The 14,715-nt window shown below is 41.8% G+C and overlaps 2 protein-coding genes across 6 annotated transcripts in view; one reads left to right on the forward strand and one right to left on the reverse strand.

Annotated features, from left to right (window-relative positions):
- kif15 (kinesin family member 15) overlaps positions 1 to 3,527 on the reverse strand; it is a 41,497-nt gene extending 37,970 nt beyond the window's left edge. For all 3 annotated transcript variants that reach the window (XM_072706948.1, XM_072706947.1, XM_072706946.1), the window contains exons 1-7: positions 3,420 to 3,527; positions 3,123 to 3,156; positions 2,246 to 2,435; positions 1,853 to 1,929; positions 1,575 to 1,612; positions 1,309 to 1,406; positions 887 to 1,066 (exon numbers count right to left, since the gene is read on the reverse strand). In XM_072706948.1, the coding sequence (XP_072563049.1) occupies positions 887 to 1,066; positions 1,309 to 1,406; positions 1,575 to 1,612; positions 1,853 to 1,929; positions 2,246 to 2,435; positions 3,123 to 3,156; positions 3,420 to 3,438 (636 nt within the window). In that variant the 5' untranslated portion in view covers positions 3,439 to 3,527. The remainder of the gene's footprint in view (positions 1 to 886; positions 1,067 to 1,308; positions 1,407 to 1,574; positions 1,613 to 1,852; positions 1,930 to 2,245; positions 2,436 to 3,122; positions 3,157 to 3,419) is intronic.
- A 71-nt stretch (positions 3,528 to 3,598) lies between these two features.
- Positions 3,599 to 13,214, forward strand: LOC111855402 (protein NLRC3-like). Of its 3 annotated transcripts, XM_072707395.1 has the most exons (12): positions 3,615 to 3,710; positions 3,929 to 4,056; positions 4,425 to 4,896; positions 5,294 to 5,363; positions 5,850 to 6,078; positions 6,680 to 8,435; positions 9,135 to 9,308; positions 9,548 to 9,721; positions 10,933 to 11,106; positions 11,571 to 11,744; positions 12,308 to 12,386; positions 12,541 to 13,214. In XM_072707395.1, the coding sequence occupies exons 3-11, from the start codon at positions 4,442 to 4,444 to the stop codon at positions 12,354 to 12,356; spliced, it is 3,255 nt and encodes a 1,084-aa protein (XP_072563496.1). In that variant the 5' UTR covers positions 3,615 to 3,710; positions 3,929 to 4,056; positions 4,425 to 4,441; the 3' UTR covers positions 12,357 to 12,386; positions 12,541 to 13,214. The 3 variants fall into 3 exon arrangements, with proteins under 3 accessions (XP_072563494.1, XP_072563496.1, XP_072563495.1); XM_072707393.1 differs by lacking the exon at positions 3,929 to 4,056 and having other exon boundaries at positions 3,599 to 3,710; XM_072707394.1 differs by lacking the exon at positions 3,929 to 4,056 and having other exon boundaries at positions 4,428 to 4,896.
- Positions 13,215 to 14,715: the final 1,501 nt, after the last annotated feature.

Raw genomic sequence — 14,715 nt, forward strand, 5'->3', positions numbered from 1 at the left:
TAACTACAACTACTCTTCTTTTACCCTTTATTGACTGACCTCAACACCCAATCATGCAGTCAATTCCACCTACCTACACAATCAACATGCAACAATGTGCAAAAAGTCTGCTAGACCTTAAATCTGGGCTGCATGCACACAATCACCCCCAATGACAAGATCTGTCACATGCACTGTGCATAAACCGTGACGGCACGAGGAGAAGAGAAGCAGATAATTAGCACCATGGCACGCTTCTGTAAGACATGAATAGGCTTGCTATTGTCTTCGAAACAAATTTGTATGTGTGTGTCATTTTGCTAACTGATAATGCAAAATGTCTGACAGCTGCCCTCAGCCTAAATCAGAGAGAGATAAAGACTAAACCACATTAAGTAGCAAGTTGAGGTAACGTCTACAGACACCTCTCACTTAACGACTGAGTTCCAGTCCTACAAGTTGGCTGTTAAGCGAATTGGTCGATAAGCCAGGAGCCCCTTACCGGAATTTTCAAGCATAATGTACTGATAGCGGGTTTGTGTCAAACATCTTTAGATATCGTAGCAGACAATCATTTTTATTTACTTTCACTAACATCTTTTACTACAGAAGGCAAAATAAAGTACAAATTAATAGACGAAATACGAAGTCATGGAGACTGCGAACGCTAGTGTAGTGTAGTGACTGTAGGAACGAGACAGACCGACAAAGGGTGACGCGGGAGGAGGTGCGTGACGCAGAGAAGTTCTCGTACAGCGTACAACACTGACTGGCCGGAGAGCTGGTCACAAGTCCGGGCGGTCAGTAAACAGGCAAGTCGTTAGGTGAGGAGTGTCTGTATCGCAACAGACTTTCAGCAGCTTAAGCGGTGACTGTTAAACGGTAAAAATGGAGGGGAGGATGTCACCTGGTACGCATCGACAGCCGAGGTGACGATCTTCTCCACGGCACCCTCCACGAACACGCCCTTCTTGATGTTCTCACGCAGAAAGAGGCTGGCTGAGGCGCTGTCCAGAAGGTCATATATCTGCTCGTTGTAGATCTCGATGAAGGAGCACTTGCAAAGGAAGCTCTTGCAGCTTCCAGACTGCAAAATGAAGGTGTCCAAGTCAGATATAAGCAGTTCACACAGAATCAAAAAATACTATGAAATATGCAGTTAGAAGTAAAATATGAAAAACATAATTTAAAATATGAAATAAAGAAAACTACAGTTCCCTGCTATTACTACCCACATCAGATTGTCTGCGAGGTCCCCGAGGACTGGACTGAGAAACACTGACTTTGATTAAATGACACCAGAGCGCATTGAGTGAACGGGAAGCTCACCCGTTCCACCTCCCGGCTGATGAGGAAAAAGAGACACTCGAAGCTTCTAGGTATGACGCCCCGCAAGTCGTCTGTGAAGCTGTTGGAATCAGAGGGACCTGAAAATGCAAAAACACAACAAAACAATGAAAATGAACTTCTCAGGTTGCAGCCTATCAAAGGGCCGCAGTCCCTAATCAGCAAATCAGAGAAGCAGAATTGGAGCAAATCCATTTTCCGTCACCATAAGAAGGTCTTTTAAAATGCTTCAAAGTGTGTAGCCTTACCCAGCATTGTGAAAGTTTTCCCAGAGCCAGTCTGACCACTGTAAAGAAAATTGATCATATTAATAATTGGATAACTAGATAAACGGTGTTTCCCAATCCGGTCCTCGGGACCCACAGTCCACATTTTTGCTCTCTCCCGGGTAGGGAGCTGGGAAGGAGCAAAAACGTGGACTATCTGGGGATCCCCAAGGACTGGACTGGGAAACACTGAGACAGAATAATTAAATGCCACAATATAAAATATAGGATATAAAAACTGCTGCTTCACATGTACTTACTAAGCAAAGATAGTGCCGTTGTATCCATTCACACAGGATTCCACAATGTTTCTGGCCACACTGGCAAACACAGCCTCCTTCAGAATAATAGTACAAGGATGGTTTAGCGCATATTTATTTATAACCAATAAAACTCAAGTTTATTGTACAATTCCAATATTTCCTCCAAAGTATTTCTCAATTTAAAATCTAGAGAAATGAGGCTTGAAAAGGGAATATTGAGTGTTTTACAGTAATATAAAGTTTACTGACATAAATATACAGCCTTAACAGCTTTCGTGCACAGTCTGGGAGAAGCAAAACGTAAAGCTGCAGAGTGAGGGGATATTTATTATCTAAACAGCACAGGTTGGCTCAGGCAGAAGCTCTCAGACTCTGCGCCCACATTCGGACCTGCGTGACGTCCACGTCGGCCACGTGGTCGTAGGTGAACGTGCGCGGCTCCGGCTTGGCGTGCAGGCGGATGGTGTTGGGCGACGTGACGGTCAGGCACATCCCCTGGTCGCCGTCCGTCGTCAGCCCGGTGCCCTGGGTCAGCGGCCGCACGCGGACAAACACTTTAATGGAGTCGCCATCGCCGCTGCTGTTGGGACAGGGACACACAGACGTGTATCTTTTTAATTAAAGTCAAAAGGTTTGAAATGCCACAGTTCTTCTTAATGAGACACCCCCACCCCATGACAACAGTTGGAACTCTTGTGATCAACTATTGATCAACAATCTAACCAAACCAAAAAGCCGTATGGTTCCTAACAGAGTAGATTCTCTGTCCTGAAATGGTACAGTATACATTTTATGAAACGCTAAATAAATGGATGTAGTTTATTGGTGATCTCAAGTTCATCAAAGTTTAAGCTTTTTTACAACTGTATAATGTTATTTTTTTTGTTAATGTTGGTTATTTTTATACAAATCAAGTCAAGTGAACAATTTAAAAATGCACATCTTCAGGGTTGCCAGCCCTCACATATCAATATATAAACATTGTTTTCTTTGACTGCCAAAGACTTTCGCACAGTACTACACACACATTAATGCATATATATACATCCTCAGCAAACCACACGTACGTTTTCAAACATACAACTTATTTACTACAGCACAATCACGTATTCTGTAAAATTTAGCCAAGAAATTAACTCAGATGGGAAAATGAAAGGACTGGTAACATTTTCGTTAGTTTAATTTTGGGACGATGAACGATTCTGTCGATTCCCGTGTGGTCAGCTCTAGCCAGTTAACTGCCTTTTTACTAACCAGCTAACCTTACCTGACAGCTGTCTGTTGTGGAGTCTCCCCGGACTCTGTTATGTGGAAAAGCAAACACCTTATTAAACCTACTACCCCCAGCCATATATCTGCTTCACAATTTCGCGGTTATTCACACATTTATAAACGACTTTCTTCCATATTACGACCATAATCAAATTAACAAACCATCATGAAAGATGTTCCACAGATAGCTCCATATCGGATATGTAAACATATAAGTACATTAAACGCCGCTAGTTCTCCTGCGTTAATTCATCCACACACATTTTATATAGCATTACAGGGGCTGACTTACCTTTCCCCTTCGTACTCATAACGCGTTATTACAAGTTACCTGCAGTCGAGCTAAATCACATACTAATAAGTAAACAAGCAGTAAAAACCAAAATGGCGCAGTTTCGAAATTGGCGCGCAGATACCACTTCCGGTGCTGCAGCTTCCGGCGCCGGAAGGTGGCGCTCTAGATCCCACACTCCTCGATTGACGCGTTGCGGAAGTGGATGGAGCCTGGTAACTGAAAGTGGAAGTGGATCGAAGGTTCGACTAACATAAGATACGAGATACAAGCTAGGTTATTAAGAAAAGGGTAAGAATATTATAAATCAGTTTTGTAACACGCCTGCTGAAATAAAGTAGATACATCGATTAACGTGTGTGGTGATTATAAATTCTGTTTCTGGAAATAAGATTCGCAGAATAAGCACAGTGTGGGGTGGATTAATACTTTGACAGGCTGCTGTTGATATCCTGTTCCAATCCAAGCTGAATCCAGGCGAAACGTAACTGGATCCTTTTTTATCGTAGACTATGCATCTAGGTGTGTCTGAGGGAGATGCACACCATTACCTGTCTGCCGGATTGTTTGCTCTGGTTGTGTAAAATTGTGCTTGTCGGAAGACGACCAGAAGTCGCAGAACGTCTTAAGTAGGCCTGTATGTTTTTATATATGCTCATCTCCACATACCTAAGTAATATCGCTATTAACATTGGTACTTCAGGAAAATATCTTTCTTAGAGATTTCCAGAATTTCGTCCAACTTGTGAGAAGGTAGCTCTGAATGGGTTTTCCTAACAGCCGTAATGATGCAGTGCATCCTAAGGGTAACATTGAGAGGCGAGGGAGCTCTGTGCAGGGGAAGTTCATAAGACCGTGACAAGCTGGGATAAAACATGTGAGCACAGCCTTACACACAGTCTTTTGAATTTCAGGCCAAAATTCTTTCAGTCATTGACCTGCAAACCTGCTGTTGAACATAAATAAAATCAAATAAATCTACATTGACATTTCATTTCTCTGCAGTAGAACAGACAGATCAGATGGAAAGTTCTGATTCAGCAGTGCCTGGAAGTCAGACTGATCAGAGCCAACAGATGGATTCACAGTCTCAGGAAGCCGCCGAAGCACCTTCATCCAGTTCTGAGACCATGGACACGTCAGAGGAACCTGAGGCTGCGGTCATCGAAGGGGCCAGTTCTGAGACCCTGGACACGTCGGAGGAACCTGAGGCTGCGGTCATCGAAGGGGCCAGTTCTGAGACCCTGGACACGTCGGAGGAACCTGAGGCTGCGGTCATCGAAGGGGCCAGTTCTGAGACCCTGGACATGTCGGAGGAACCTGAGGCTGCGGTCATCGAAGGGGTCCGTTCTGAGACCCTGGACATGTCGGAGGAACCTGAGGCTGCGGTCATCGAAGGGGCCAGTTCTGAGACCCTGGACACGTCGGAGGAACCTGAGGCTGCGGTCATCGAAGGGGCCAGTTCTGCTCCTGAAAAGTGAGCTCTGATATTTCTATTGTTCTTATGACGAACTTTGTTTCATCTTAACACATTTGATCACAAGAAATTGAATTAAAGAATTTAGCTACTCAGTAACATAATGTTGTTACATACTATACAGTTATACAAAACTTCACTAATATAGTCGTATCACATTTTTTTTTCTCAGTGATATATACATAGACATGTATTGTACCATGATGAATAATGAATTATTACTGTATGCATTTGGCATCATCCAAAAGGACAAAGATCACGCTGCACTGGGCTGTTACTCACCTCAGATTAACTGCAGGATAATGTCAGAGCTTGTTATGTCTGACTGAAACAGATTTTCTCTTTACATGTGCAGAGATGGTTCAGTGTGGAACATGGTTCTTTGTTTTATTCACAGGGATGATCAGCAAGAACAGGCAATGGCCAGCGGTCTTTCTGGAGAGATGGATCTGTCGTCCCTGTTTCAGGTATGATATCTTGGGGTTCTCCTGTTCATCTTGTAGATGAAGAACGCGTATGCTGATGTATTTGCACTCTGATCACTTACCCATTCTAAACCAATACTTCTGCACTCATCCACGTATAACTGTACACTCCACCCCTCACCAAGTACCATTCCCATGTCCCGTTACATTGCATTTATTTTTTATTTATTTAGCAGAAGCCTTTGTCCAAAGCAACAAATGAGTGAGGCAGACAGTACATTACAACCATATAGCCGTCAACTAGGTATGAATGCAGATAGGCTGAGCAATGACCAGTAAAAACGCAAGTTGACATCAGCGCAAGAAGCCAAAACACTGGTGCTGATGTTTTGACGGGTGGCTGCAATCTGAGGTGGTCTACCAAGCACACAGCCACCTGTCTGTCATCTGATTGGCCGACATGCACATGTCCCAGAAGTGCCATTTTCACGATGTCATCAATGATCATTTGTTACTCATTTCTTACAGAAACTGGAGGACAGTGCAATGACTCTCCTGAGGGATGGGTTGCAAAAGTCTAAGCAGTATCTTACTGATGCTTGCCCAGCATCCTCTGAGTCCCCAGAGGAGGATGACAGCAGTTTGGATGATGAGGACCAGATGCAGGAGAGCTCTGCTCGAGAAGGGATTCAGCTAATTACAATGCACATTCTGAGGAGCATGAACCAGAAAGACCTTGCCGATAGACTGGAGAAAAGTAAGTGATTTGTACTGCTCATCGTAAGGTGTTCAATATCTGTGAGTTGCCATTTTATTTCAGTACTTGGCGGATTAAAACCATAATTTGTATAGAAAATAAACCATGTTAATATTAGTGTTTTGTAGATAACTATTACTAGATGAGCAGCAGAAATAGTGTCTAGTGCAGGGCTCTTCAAATCTGGACCTCGATTCCAAATCCAGGCCTTGTTTTCAGTTCTCCCAGGTAGTTAGTTTAATAATTACTGATTCTGATTGGTCAGAGGCTTCACACCTGGCTCACAGGTAGAGGAAAGCTGGAAAACCAGCAGGACTCGGTCCTCGAGGATCGTGATTTGAATAACCCTGGCCTAGGGGCTTGCATCACATCATCATGTGACTCACTAACTAGTGTGCCTGCAGATAAAAGTTAATTTTATTCATATTCATAATGATGTTCATGAGTCTATTACTTGTTGTTAATGTCTAATTAGCATGATAGTAATTCGTTAGCCTTGAAGACCCTTTCTATAAGGCGTAATGCATTGTTACAATTTACCAAGTAATGCAAGTGTTAGTTTTCAGAACATTGATGTAATTTTATCTTCTCAATTTGCCAGATGAACTGCAGGTGACATGTCAGCGAAAACTTAGACGCAATCTGAAGAGGAAATTTGAATGTATATCTGAAGCGAAACCAAAACACGGAAATCCAACACCTTTAAACAAATTTTACACGGAGCTCTACCTAACTGAGGGTGGGAAAGAAGGACTCCCCAGTGAGCAAGACAGAATAAGGCAGGATTCACAAGAGAGTGAGATTAAATGCAAGGACATTTTTAAACCTTTACCACAGCATGTGTCACGGATCAGAACCGTACTGACAAAAGGAGTTTCTGGTGTCGGAAAAACATCGTCTGTGCAAAAGTTCATTCTTGACTGGGCTGAAAAGAAAGAAAATCAAGATGTTCATCTCATATTTGACCTTTCATTCCGAGAACTGAACTTGATAGATGATAAGGAATGGAGTTTGACAGACCTCCTTCAGTATTTCTTTCCAGAAATCAAAGTATTTGGATCTGTTGATCTTAGCAGTTACAAAGTGCTGCTCATCTTTGATGGCCTGGATGAGTCTCACCTTCCATTAGATTTCCATAACAATAGAAACTGGTTTGATTTATCAGAACCGACATCATTGGATGTGCTGTTCACCAACCTCATTAAGGGGAACTTGCTTCCCTCGGCTCTCATCTGGATAACTTCCCGGCCAGCAATAGCCAATCACGTCCCTCCTGAGTTTGTCCATCGGGTGACAGAGATTCAAGGGTTCACTGATCCTCAGAAGGAAGAGTACTTCACAAGAAGTTTTGGTGATCACAGAGTGGCCAGCAGAGTTATCTCACAGATGAAATCTCTCAGGAGCATCTACAGTATGTGCCACTTACCAGCTTTCTGCTGGGTTTCAGCTTCTGTTCTTGAGAGGCTGCTTAGTGACGCAGATAAAGGTGAGATCCCTAGAACTCTAACTCAGATGTACACACAGTTTTTGATTTTTCAGACTTCTGTAAGGAATCAGTCGTATTCCACAGAACAGTTGAGACCAGTCTCATTTTTTGAACCAGACAAAGAGTTTGTTTTGAAACTGGGGAATCTGGCTTTCCATCACCTCCAGAAAGGAAATGTAATATTTCACGAGGAGCACCTGAGAGAGTTTGGTATTGACTTCAATGAGGTTTCAGCATTTCCTGGAGTTTGCAAAGAAATCTTCAAAGAGGAGTTCGGGCTGTATCACGAAAAGGTATATAGCTTTGTACACTGGAGTATTCAAGAGTACCTCGCTGCTCTGTATGTGTTTCTGTCAAACGGAAACAAAAAGCCCATCTTTAGTGAGATGACTTCAGTGGATGCCGAAAACACAATGTCTCAGTTGATGAAGAATGCAGTGGATCAGTGTTTACAGAATAAAAAAGGACACTTGGACCTGTTCCTCCGCTTTCTGCTTGGTCTTTCAATGGACTATAGTCAAACTGTCCCGCAAGGCTTGTTGACACACATGAGATGTTCAGATAACATGGAGGAAACAGTCCAATACATTAAGAAGAAGATCAGGGAGAATCTCTGTCCGGAGAGGACTATCAATCTGTTCCATTGTCTGAATGAAATGAATGATAGTTCTCTGGTGGAGGAGGTCCAGACCTCCTTGATGTCAGGAAGACTTTCTGCACAACACCTTTCACCCACACATTGGTCAGCTCTGGTTTACCTGCTGCTGATGTCAGAAGAGACGCCAGATGTGTTTGACTTGAAGAAATACATAATGTCAGATGAAGGCCTTCTAAGGCTGCTTCCGGTCCTTGAGCCTTCCAGAATAGCTCTGTAAGTACTGATCTGTACATGTTACATAAATAAAATAAAAAAAACATGTATGCAGAGGTGTTGGCTAGTGATGGCCAAATGAATGAACTATGAAGCTTACTGAACCATTTGCTGTACTTTCTGACACCACTAGAGGGTGCTCTCTGTTCCAAAAAAAAAGAGCTGAAAGCATGCCCCAAAGTAAACCAAGAGCACCATCTAGTGAATTCAGAAAATGGAACAAATGGTTCATAAAGCCTCATTTGGCCATCACTAGTGTCCTAAATTTATTCAGTTGTTGTCTGGGAGAAATTAAAGACACAAAAATAAAAGAGAATAAAAATTGAGACCTTGCCAATTTACGATATATTGTTTCAGCATCGTCATTATGATGTGTGTATACACAAAAACCTCATTGTATTTCTCAGTTCCGCTTTGTCTTTGACACAACTGACGCCAACATCAGCAACTCATTTGACACAGTATTGGTAGTTGAATGTTATATTTGGCGGTCCTTTGTGTAATTTCATCTCCTTTTTGCATTATAAATATCCCATTATTACTCTCGGAAATGTCACGTATCACGATGTCATATAGTGCGACGCCACAGTTGACTGTTTGATTGGGGCAAAACCCAACCAGATAATGAGAATCGTTATTTTCAAAGCAAAGGCAAGGTGCAAGTGGAAAGGATGTATTTTAACATGATTCTCTCTTCAGGCTCAGTGGTTGTAACCTCACCGAGGACAGCTGTACGGCGCTGGCCTCAGTTATTAGCTCAAGCTCTACAAGGCTGAGAGAGTTAGATCTTCGGTACAATGACCTGCAGGATTCAGGAGTGAAGCTTCTCTCGACTGGTCTGCAAAATCCTCTATGCCGTCTGGAGAATCTGAGGTGAAGCTTTTAATGAAATAAACTCTATAGAGAACATTGACACCGTCTCCCATATGAGAAGTTATTTACTTTCATGGTTAAGGACAAATTCTGAAAGCATTGACAGACTATTAAAGAGAATTTTAAATGGCTAACACTGTACTATAAGTTTTACATAATCACTAGTTTTCTGATGCAGTGCAAATAGCAGTTGTGTTTTTCACTTCACCAACTGGGAGCTTTTCTCTGCCGCCCTGCAGGTTGGCAGGCTGTAAAATCACAGACAAAGGCTGCACTGCTCTGACTTCAGCTCTGCGCTCGAACCCCTCAAGCCTGAGGGAGCTGGATCTGAACAACAACTATCCTGGGGACTTAGGAGTGCGGCTGCTTGCTGCTGCACTGGAGGATCCAAAGTGCAAACTGCAGAAGCTCTGGTGAGGAGAAACGGCCGTCGTGTCTCGCCAAAGTCTGGATTCCGTATCACTTTTAAATGATGTTTGCTACTGGCTGAATTTAAGCTGTTTTATTTACAGTTTCAAAATTAAACATTACGGCAATGATACTGTTTTATTGTACCAGTTAGTGATATTATAGTTCTTTGTGATTACTTTTAAATCTACTGAAATATAAAAATATGGAGATAGTATTAAGAGAAGTGCATGATGAAAGGAGACATCACCTATGGCAACATCTCTATGCTTGTGCTCTGGGTAGCCAGGGATACACTGACAATTGATGTATCTGCCATAGATACTTTGAAAGCTTTGTATGCAAACAACTTTTAGATTATAATGGTCTAAGTGTGGAAGATCTAAGTATTTAAGGTCAAAGGTGAGAGTAGCGGCACTGAGTACACGGACGACTCGCTCTCTTAACAGCTTCTTCCCCCAGACCATAGCCGTCCTAAATATCCACACATAGTCACCTAAAATGTACTCCTAACCCTTCTTGACTCATTTACACCCCAAATTGTCAGCCTCACATCTTGTCTCACCCTTATTTATATACAGCTTCTCCCCAAACCTATCGTAAGGTGAAAATGCATTTTAATGCAGTACACCTAAGCTAACAAACATAGTCTAGCCTATAGCCCACCTTAAATGTGCTTATAACACTTACTGTGGCCTACAGTTGGGCACAAGCATTGACACAAAGCCTATTTCATAATAAAATGTTGAATATCTCATGAAATGTATTGAATAATGTACTGCGAATGACAAACATTTACCCATCGTAAAGTCGAAATATTGTAACCTAGGGAGTGTCTGTACACATTTGTTTATTTTTAAATAGCATGATTTCTTAGTCTCCGTTTTCATCTTTTGGTGTATTTTAACTACACAGAATGTTTAAATTGTGTACTCGTTCTACCACAAAAACAAATTCCTTGTACTTTTTTTTATATATATGCCGAATAAAAGGGTTCTATTGATGTCTGCAAAGCCTTCAAAATCTCTATGTTTATTCAAAGCGTGTAAATGTATTCCCTCAACTTGATTTGGTTGATTTGAGTCCAGAGGCGAGAGTAATGAAATTGTATAAATCAGTGTAGCACCTTATAATGAAAAACGTACTGAAATAACTTCATGACCGAGAAGTTGTGTAGAGTGAGGTGAGCGATAACTTTCTATCCATGTTGCTGCAGGCTATCAGGCTGTGGGATCAGAGAGGGAGCCTTTGCTTCCCTGACAGCGGCTCTGAGTTCAAACCCCTCACACCTGAGAGAGCTGGACATAAGTTATAACCCTCTAGGCTGTTCAGGAGTGAGACTTCTCTCTGCTGTACTGGAGAAACCTGACTGCAAGCTGATGAAGCTCAGGTAAGGGTCACTGCCGCAGTCACGTACCGACATGTACTGCAAAACATTTAGGTTCCGGTCATTTTCTCTACTTTCCAGAGGGATACTGACATTTTTTCGATTCATTAGTATATTTTTCATTTCAGGATCCATAACCAATATGAAACCTGCTTCATCCATTAATTGGTGTGAAGACTCCATTTTAAACATCAAATGTCTTCTTAGAGTTCACTGATACAGTATATACATGTTTTAGTGATTATGGTTATTTTAATATTTATGTTGTTTTAGGAGAGTCATGCCTGTGAGGTTTACCCTCTGTTTGATCCTTCGTGTAACATTGTTCCACACTCGTCTCTAAAACAAACTTTAAAAAAAACAACATTAGTATGTAATGTCCATAGAATTGCCTCTTCTCTTTGGAAAGGATTACGCCTGTCTTTGCTATACTGGGAGCGGAATGCAGTATCTCATTATGTTGTCAGGTTGTCGCTGTGTGGGGTGGCAGAGGGAGGCTGTACTTCACTGGCTTCCGCGCTTCGCTCGAACCCGTCACACCTGGAAGAGCTGGATCTGAGCACCAATCGCCCTGGAGACTCGGCAGTGAAGCTGCTCTCTGCTTTGCTGGAAGACCCCAACTGTAGACTGGAGAAACTAAAGTGAGTATGTTTTTTAGTATAGCAATTTAGTATAGCAAATTATTTGATATAGGAAAATCATTAGATGTAGTTTCTATCATTATGCACTGAAAAAACATATGGTTCCAAAATTAAAAATTTAAGCACCGTTATCTGGTATTAATTTTTATATTGTTGAAAGAAAGAATGAAAGAATGATTGAAAGTTACATTTATATAGCACTTTTCGAGACACCCAGAGTGCTTTACAGAACCAGTGGGGAGCCACTTCGACCCCCACCACCGTGTAGCCCCCACCTGGATGATGCAACGACAGCCTTTCATTCTGCACCAGTACGCTCACCACACAGTAGCTAAGGTGGTGAAGGGGCAGGAGAGAATTCCCCAGTTAGATACAGGGAATGATTGGGAGTGGGTAATTTCAGCCAAGTTAGCTCTTTTGAAAGATGACTAGGGGTCTTTTTTTATGACCTGAGTAAGTCATATTGTTAACGTGGACATCCGTATATGCAGGTAATCTCTCTATTTCTTAACAAAAGCTACTTACATTTCATAATGTATTTCTGTCTCTTTCTACTCCATCAGGATCTTCCCTCGGCTTGATAGTTTGGCAGGGCCTGCATCAGCTCTTTGAAAGATCTCAGTTGACCGTTTTCACTATTAGGTATGTTTCACACATCCAGTACACACAGTCTCACACTGCTCCATGACCTGAATACCAGCCCTACTCTATTCCGTTATAATATAATTATAACTATAATATAATGTAATATACTATTTATGGAATTCTGAAGTGCTGTTTGATTTCTTTATCCTAGTTTGGCCTCTCTGTCAGGAGGAGTGTGATGTCATTGCATTGTGACACACGCCACACACTTGCAAGCGAGATGACATCACTTCAAAAAGGACAGGGCGATTGAAGATTTTATATAAATCCTGTTTGACCCAAGGATTTCTGTCCTGGAGTGCCTCAACTGTTCTGCCAGAGAAGATGGGACTTTTCAGGTTAAATACACAGGAACACATATTCTACCAAGTTAGGTTTGGGGTGTTTGGAAAGGCTGTAACAGAATATATGCTTACACTTTATGGGCTGCCTGCATGTTATCCCGGACTTCAAGATGAAGAACAAGGCTTCATGTTATTTAAGTGGTTGTCAGTTACAGGTAAATAAAGGAACTTGTGCCGTTGCCCTTAGTGAAATCTATGACATCATAATTGAAATCTCCATTTGAAATCAATTAAAGCAATTTAATGGAGTTGAGTCACGTATCATTTTGAAACAGAAATTCTTTGCTCTTTGTATAATCTATTACCGTCTCTGTAAAGGTAGGCATCGGTGTGCAGGCTTCCCAATGTCATACTTTAAATCGGTTTTCCGATCCGACGTTTACTTTGTGCATATTTGCGTGTGCACGCTTTCCTTTGCATGTATTCGTTTTTCTCACTGTGGCTGCACAAGAACCTTGAGAAATAAAGCTGCAGAATCGAAGCTGTGCAGTGTGATCCTTTGTGAAAGAGATACAATCAGGGCCTGAAGACTGAATCACTTTAAAGGGAGTTATGGCAGTGAACCAGCGTTTTATTTTAAATATCTTCTTGGGGTCATGTTGGGGTTGGGGTTGATGCTATATAACATAAAGATGAATGGTGGAGTGGGGTAGCCCAACGGGGTGCTTTGGTGGGGAAAGACCAGCCAGCATATTTCCTCTCGGCTGGGGATGTAAACTGTATAATGAGGGCAAGTGGAGTAAATTAACTGTCACTTATTACACGGCTCTCTGGAATGCTTGATTCTGATTGGTCAGTTGAGATTTGCAGGTTCATTATTTTCAAATAATAACCGCTCCAAAGTAATAACGCATAGTCACGTGGTACTATATCGTTTCGCGGAAAGATAAAAATGTTATTTTAAAACAAATATGCCAATAAAATGTTTCAAATTCATATTCATGTCCATGTCATTTTCCTTATGTGGCAAGTAGCCGTGTAATATGGATCTTCTGCGATAACTACCGGCTGCCTTTACATTATCCCTCCGCCTCGCGTCGGGTCCTGATCACACTGTCGGGGCTTATTTCTGCGATAACTACCGGCTGCCTTTACATTATCCCTCCGCCTCGCGTCGGGTCCTGATCACACTGTCGGGGCTTATTTCTGCGATAACTACCGGCTGCCTGTACATTATCCCTCCGCTTCGCGTCGGGTCCTGATCACACTGTCGGGGCTTATTTCTGCGATAACTACCGGCTGCCTGTACATTATCCCTCCGCTTCGCGTCGGGTCCTGATCACACTGTCGGGGCTTATTTCTGCGATAACTACCGGCTGCCTGTACATTATCCCTTACATATACAATCTCCTGTCTCCCTCCTGACAGGGATTTTAAAAAGGAAATACACAAATCGTATTTAAGACAACTGCGTCTTTTTAATTGGCAATGAGCCGTTGTATACATTTCGTTCCGGACCTTAATATGTAATAAGTATTTAGATTTCATTTCCATTGTCACCGCATGTATTCCATAAAGACTAAATGCACGTTTATTTTTTATTTATATGTGCATGTTGTGGGCTGTCTTCAAAACTTATTTATGTCTTCTGAAAACCTTAATTGAAATAATTGAATCTTTTTACACCTGTTAATTTTTATGAATGTAAGAGGAGCTGTGTTAAAAAAAATAGAAATTTAACACATAAACTCTAGATTCTGCCCTCCAGTACTGCCACATCCCAAATTAATAGATCTACAGGTGAGAGATGAAAACAATGCAATCGTACCATAATCTCCTTGAAATGCATTTTAAATTCAGCTAGATTAATAGAAAGTGCTTTGCTAAGGTTACCATTCAGAGCAAGCTGGGGCTTCCAGGTGGGCGGTAAAGTGAGATCGAACTGTCTTCTGGACGCCTGTCATATTTATGAGCAATATCATAAAAAATGACAGGTACCTGGATAGGAATATACTTGTAATGTTTATTTTAGGTTATAAGAA

This window comes from Paramormyrops kingsleyae, chromosome 25 (genome assembly GCF_048594095.1).
Source record: "Paramormyrops kingsleyae isolate MSU_618 chromosome 25, PKINGS_0.4, whole genome shotgun sequence".
In the NCBI taxonomy this organism is placed as follows: domain Eukaryota; kingdom Metazoa; phylum Chordata; class Actinopteri; order Osteoglossiformes; family Mormyridae; genus Paramormyrops; species Paramormyrops kingsleyae.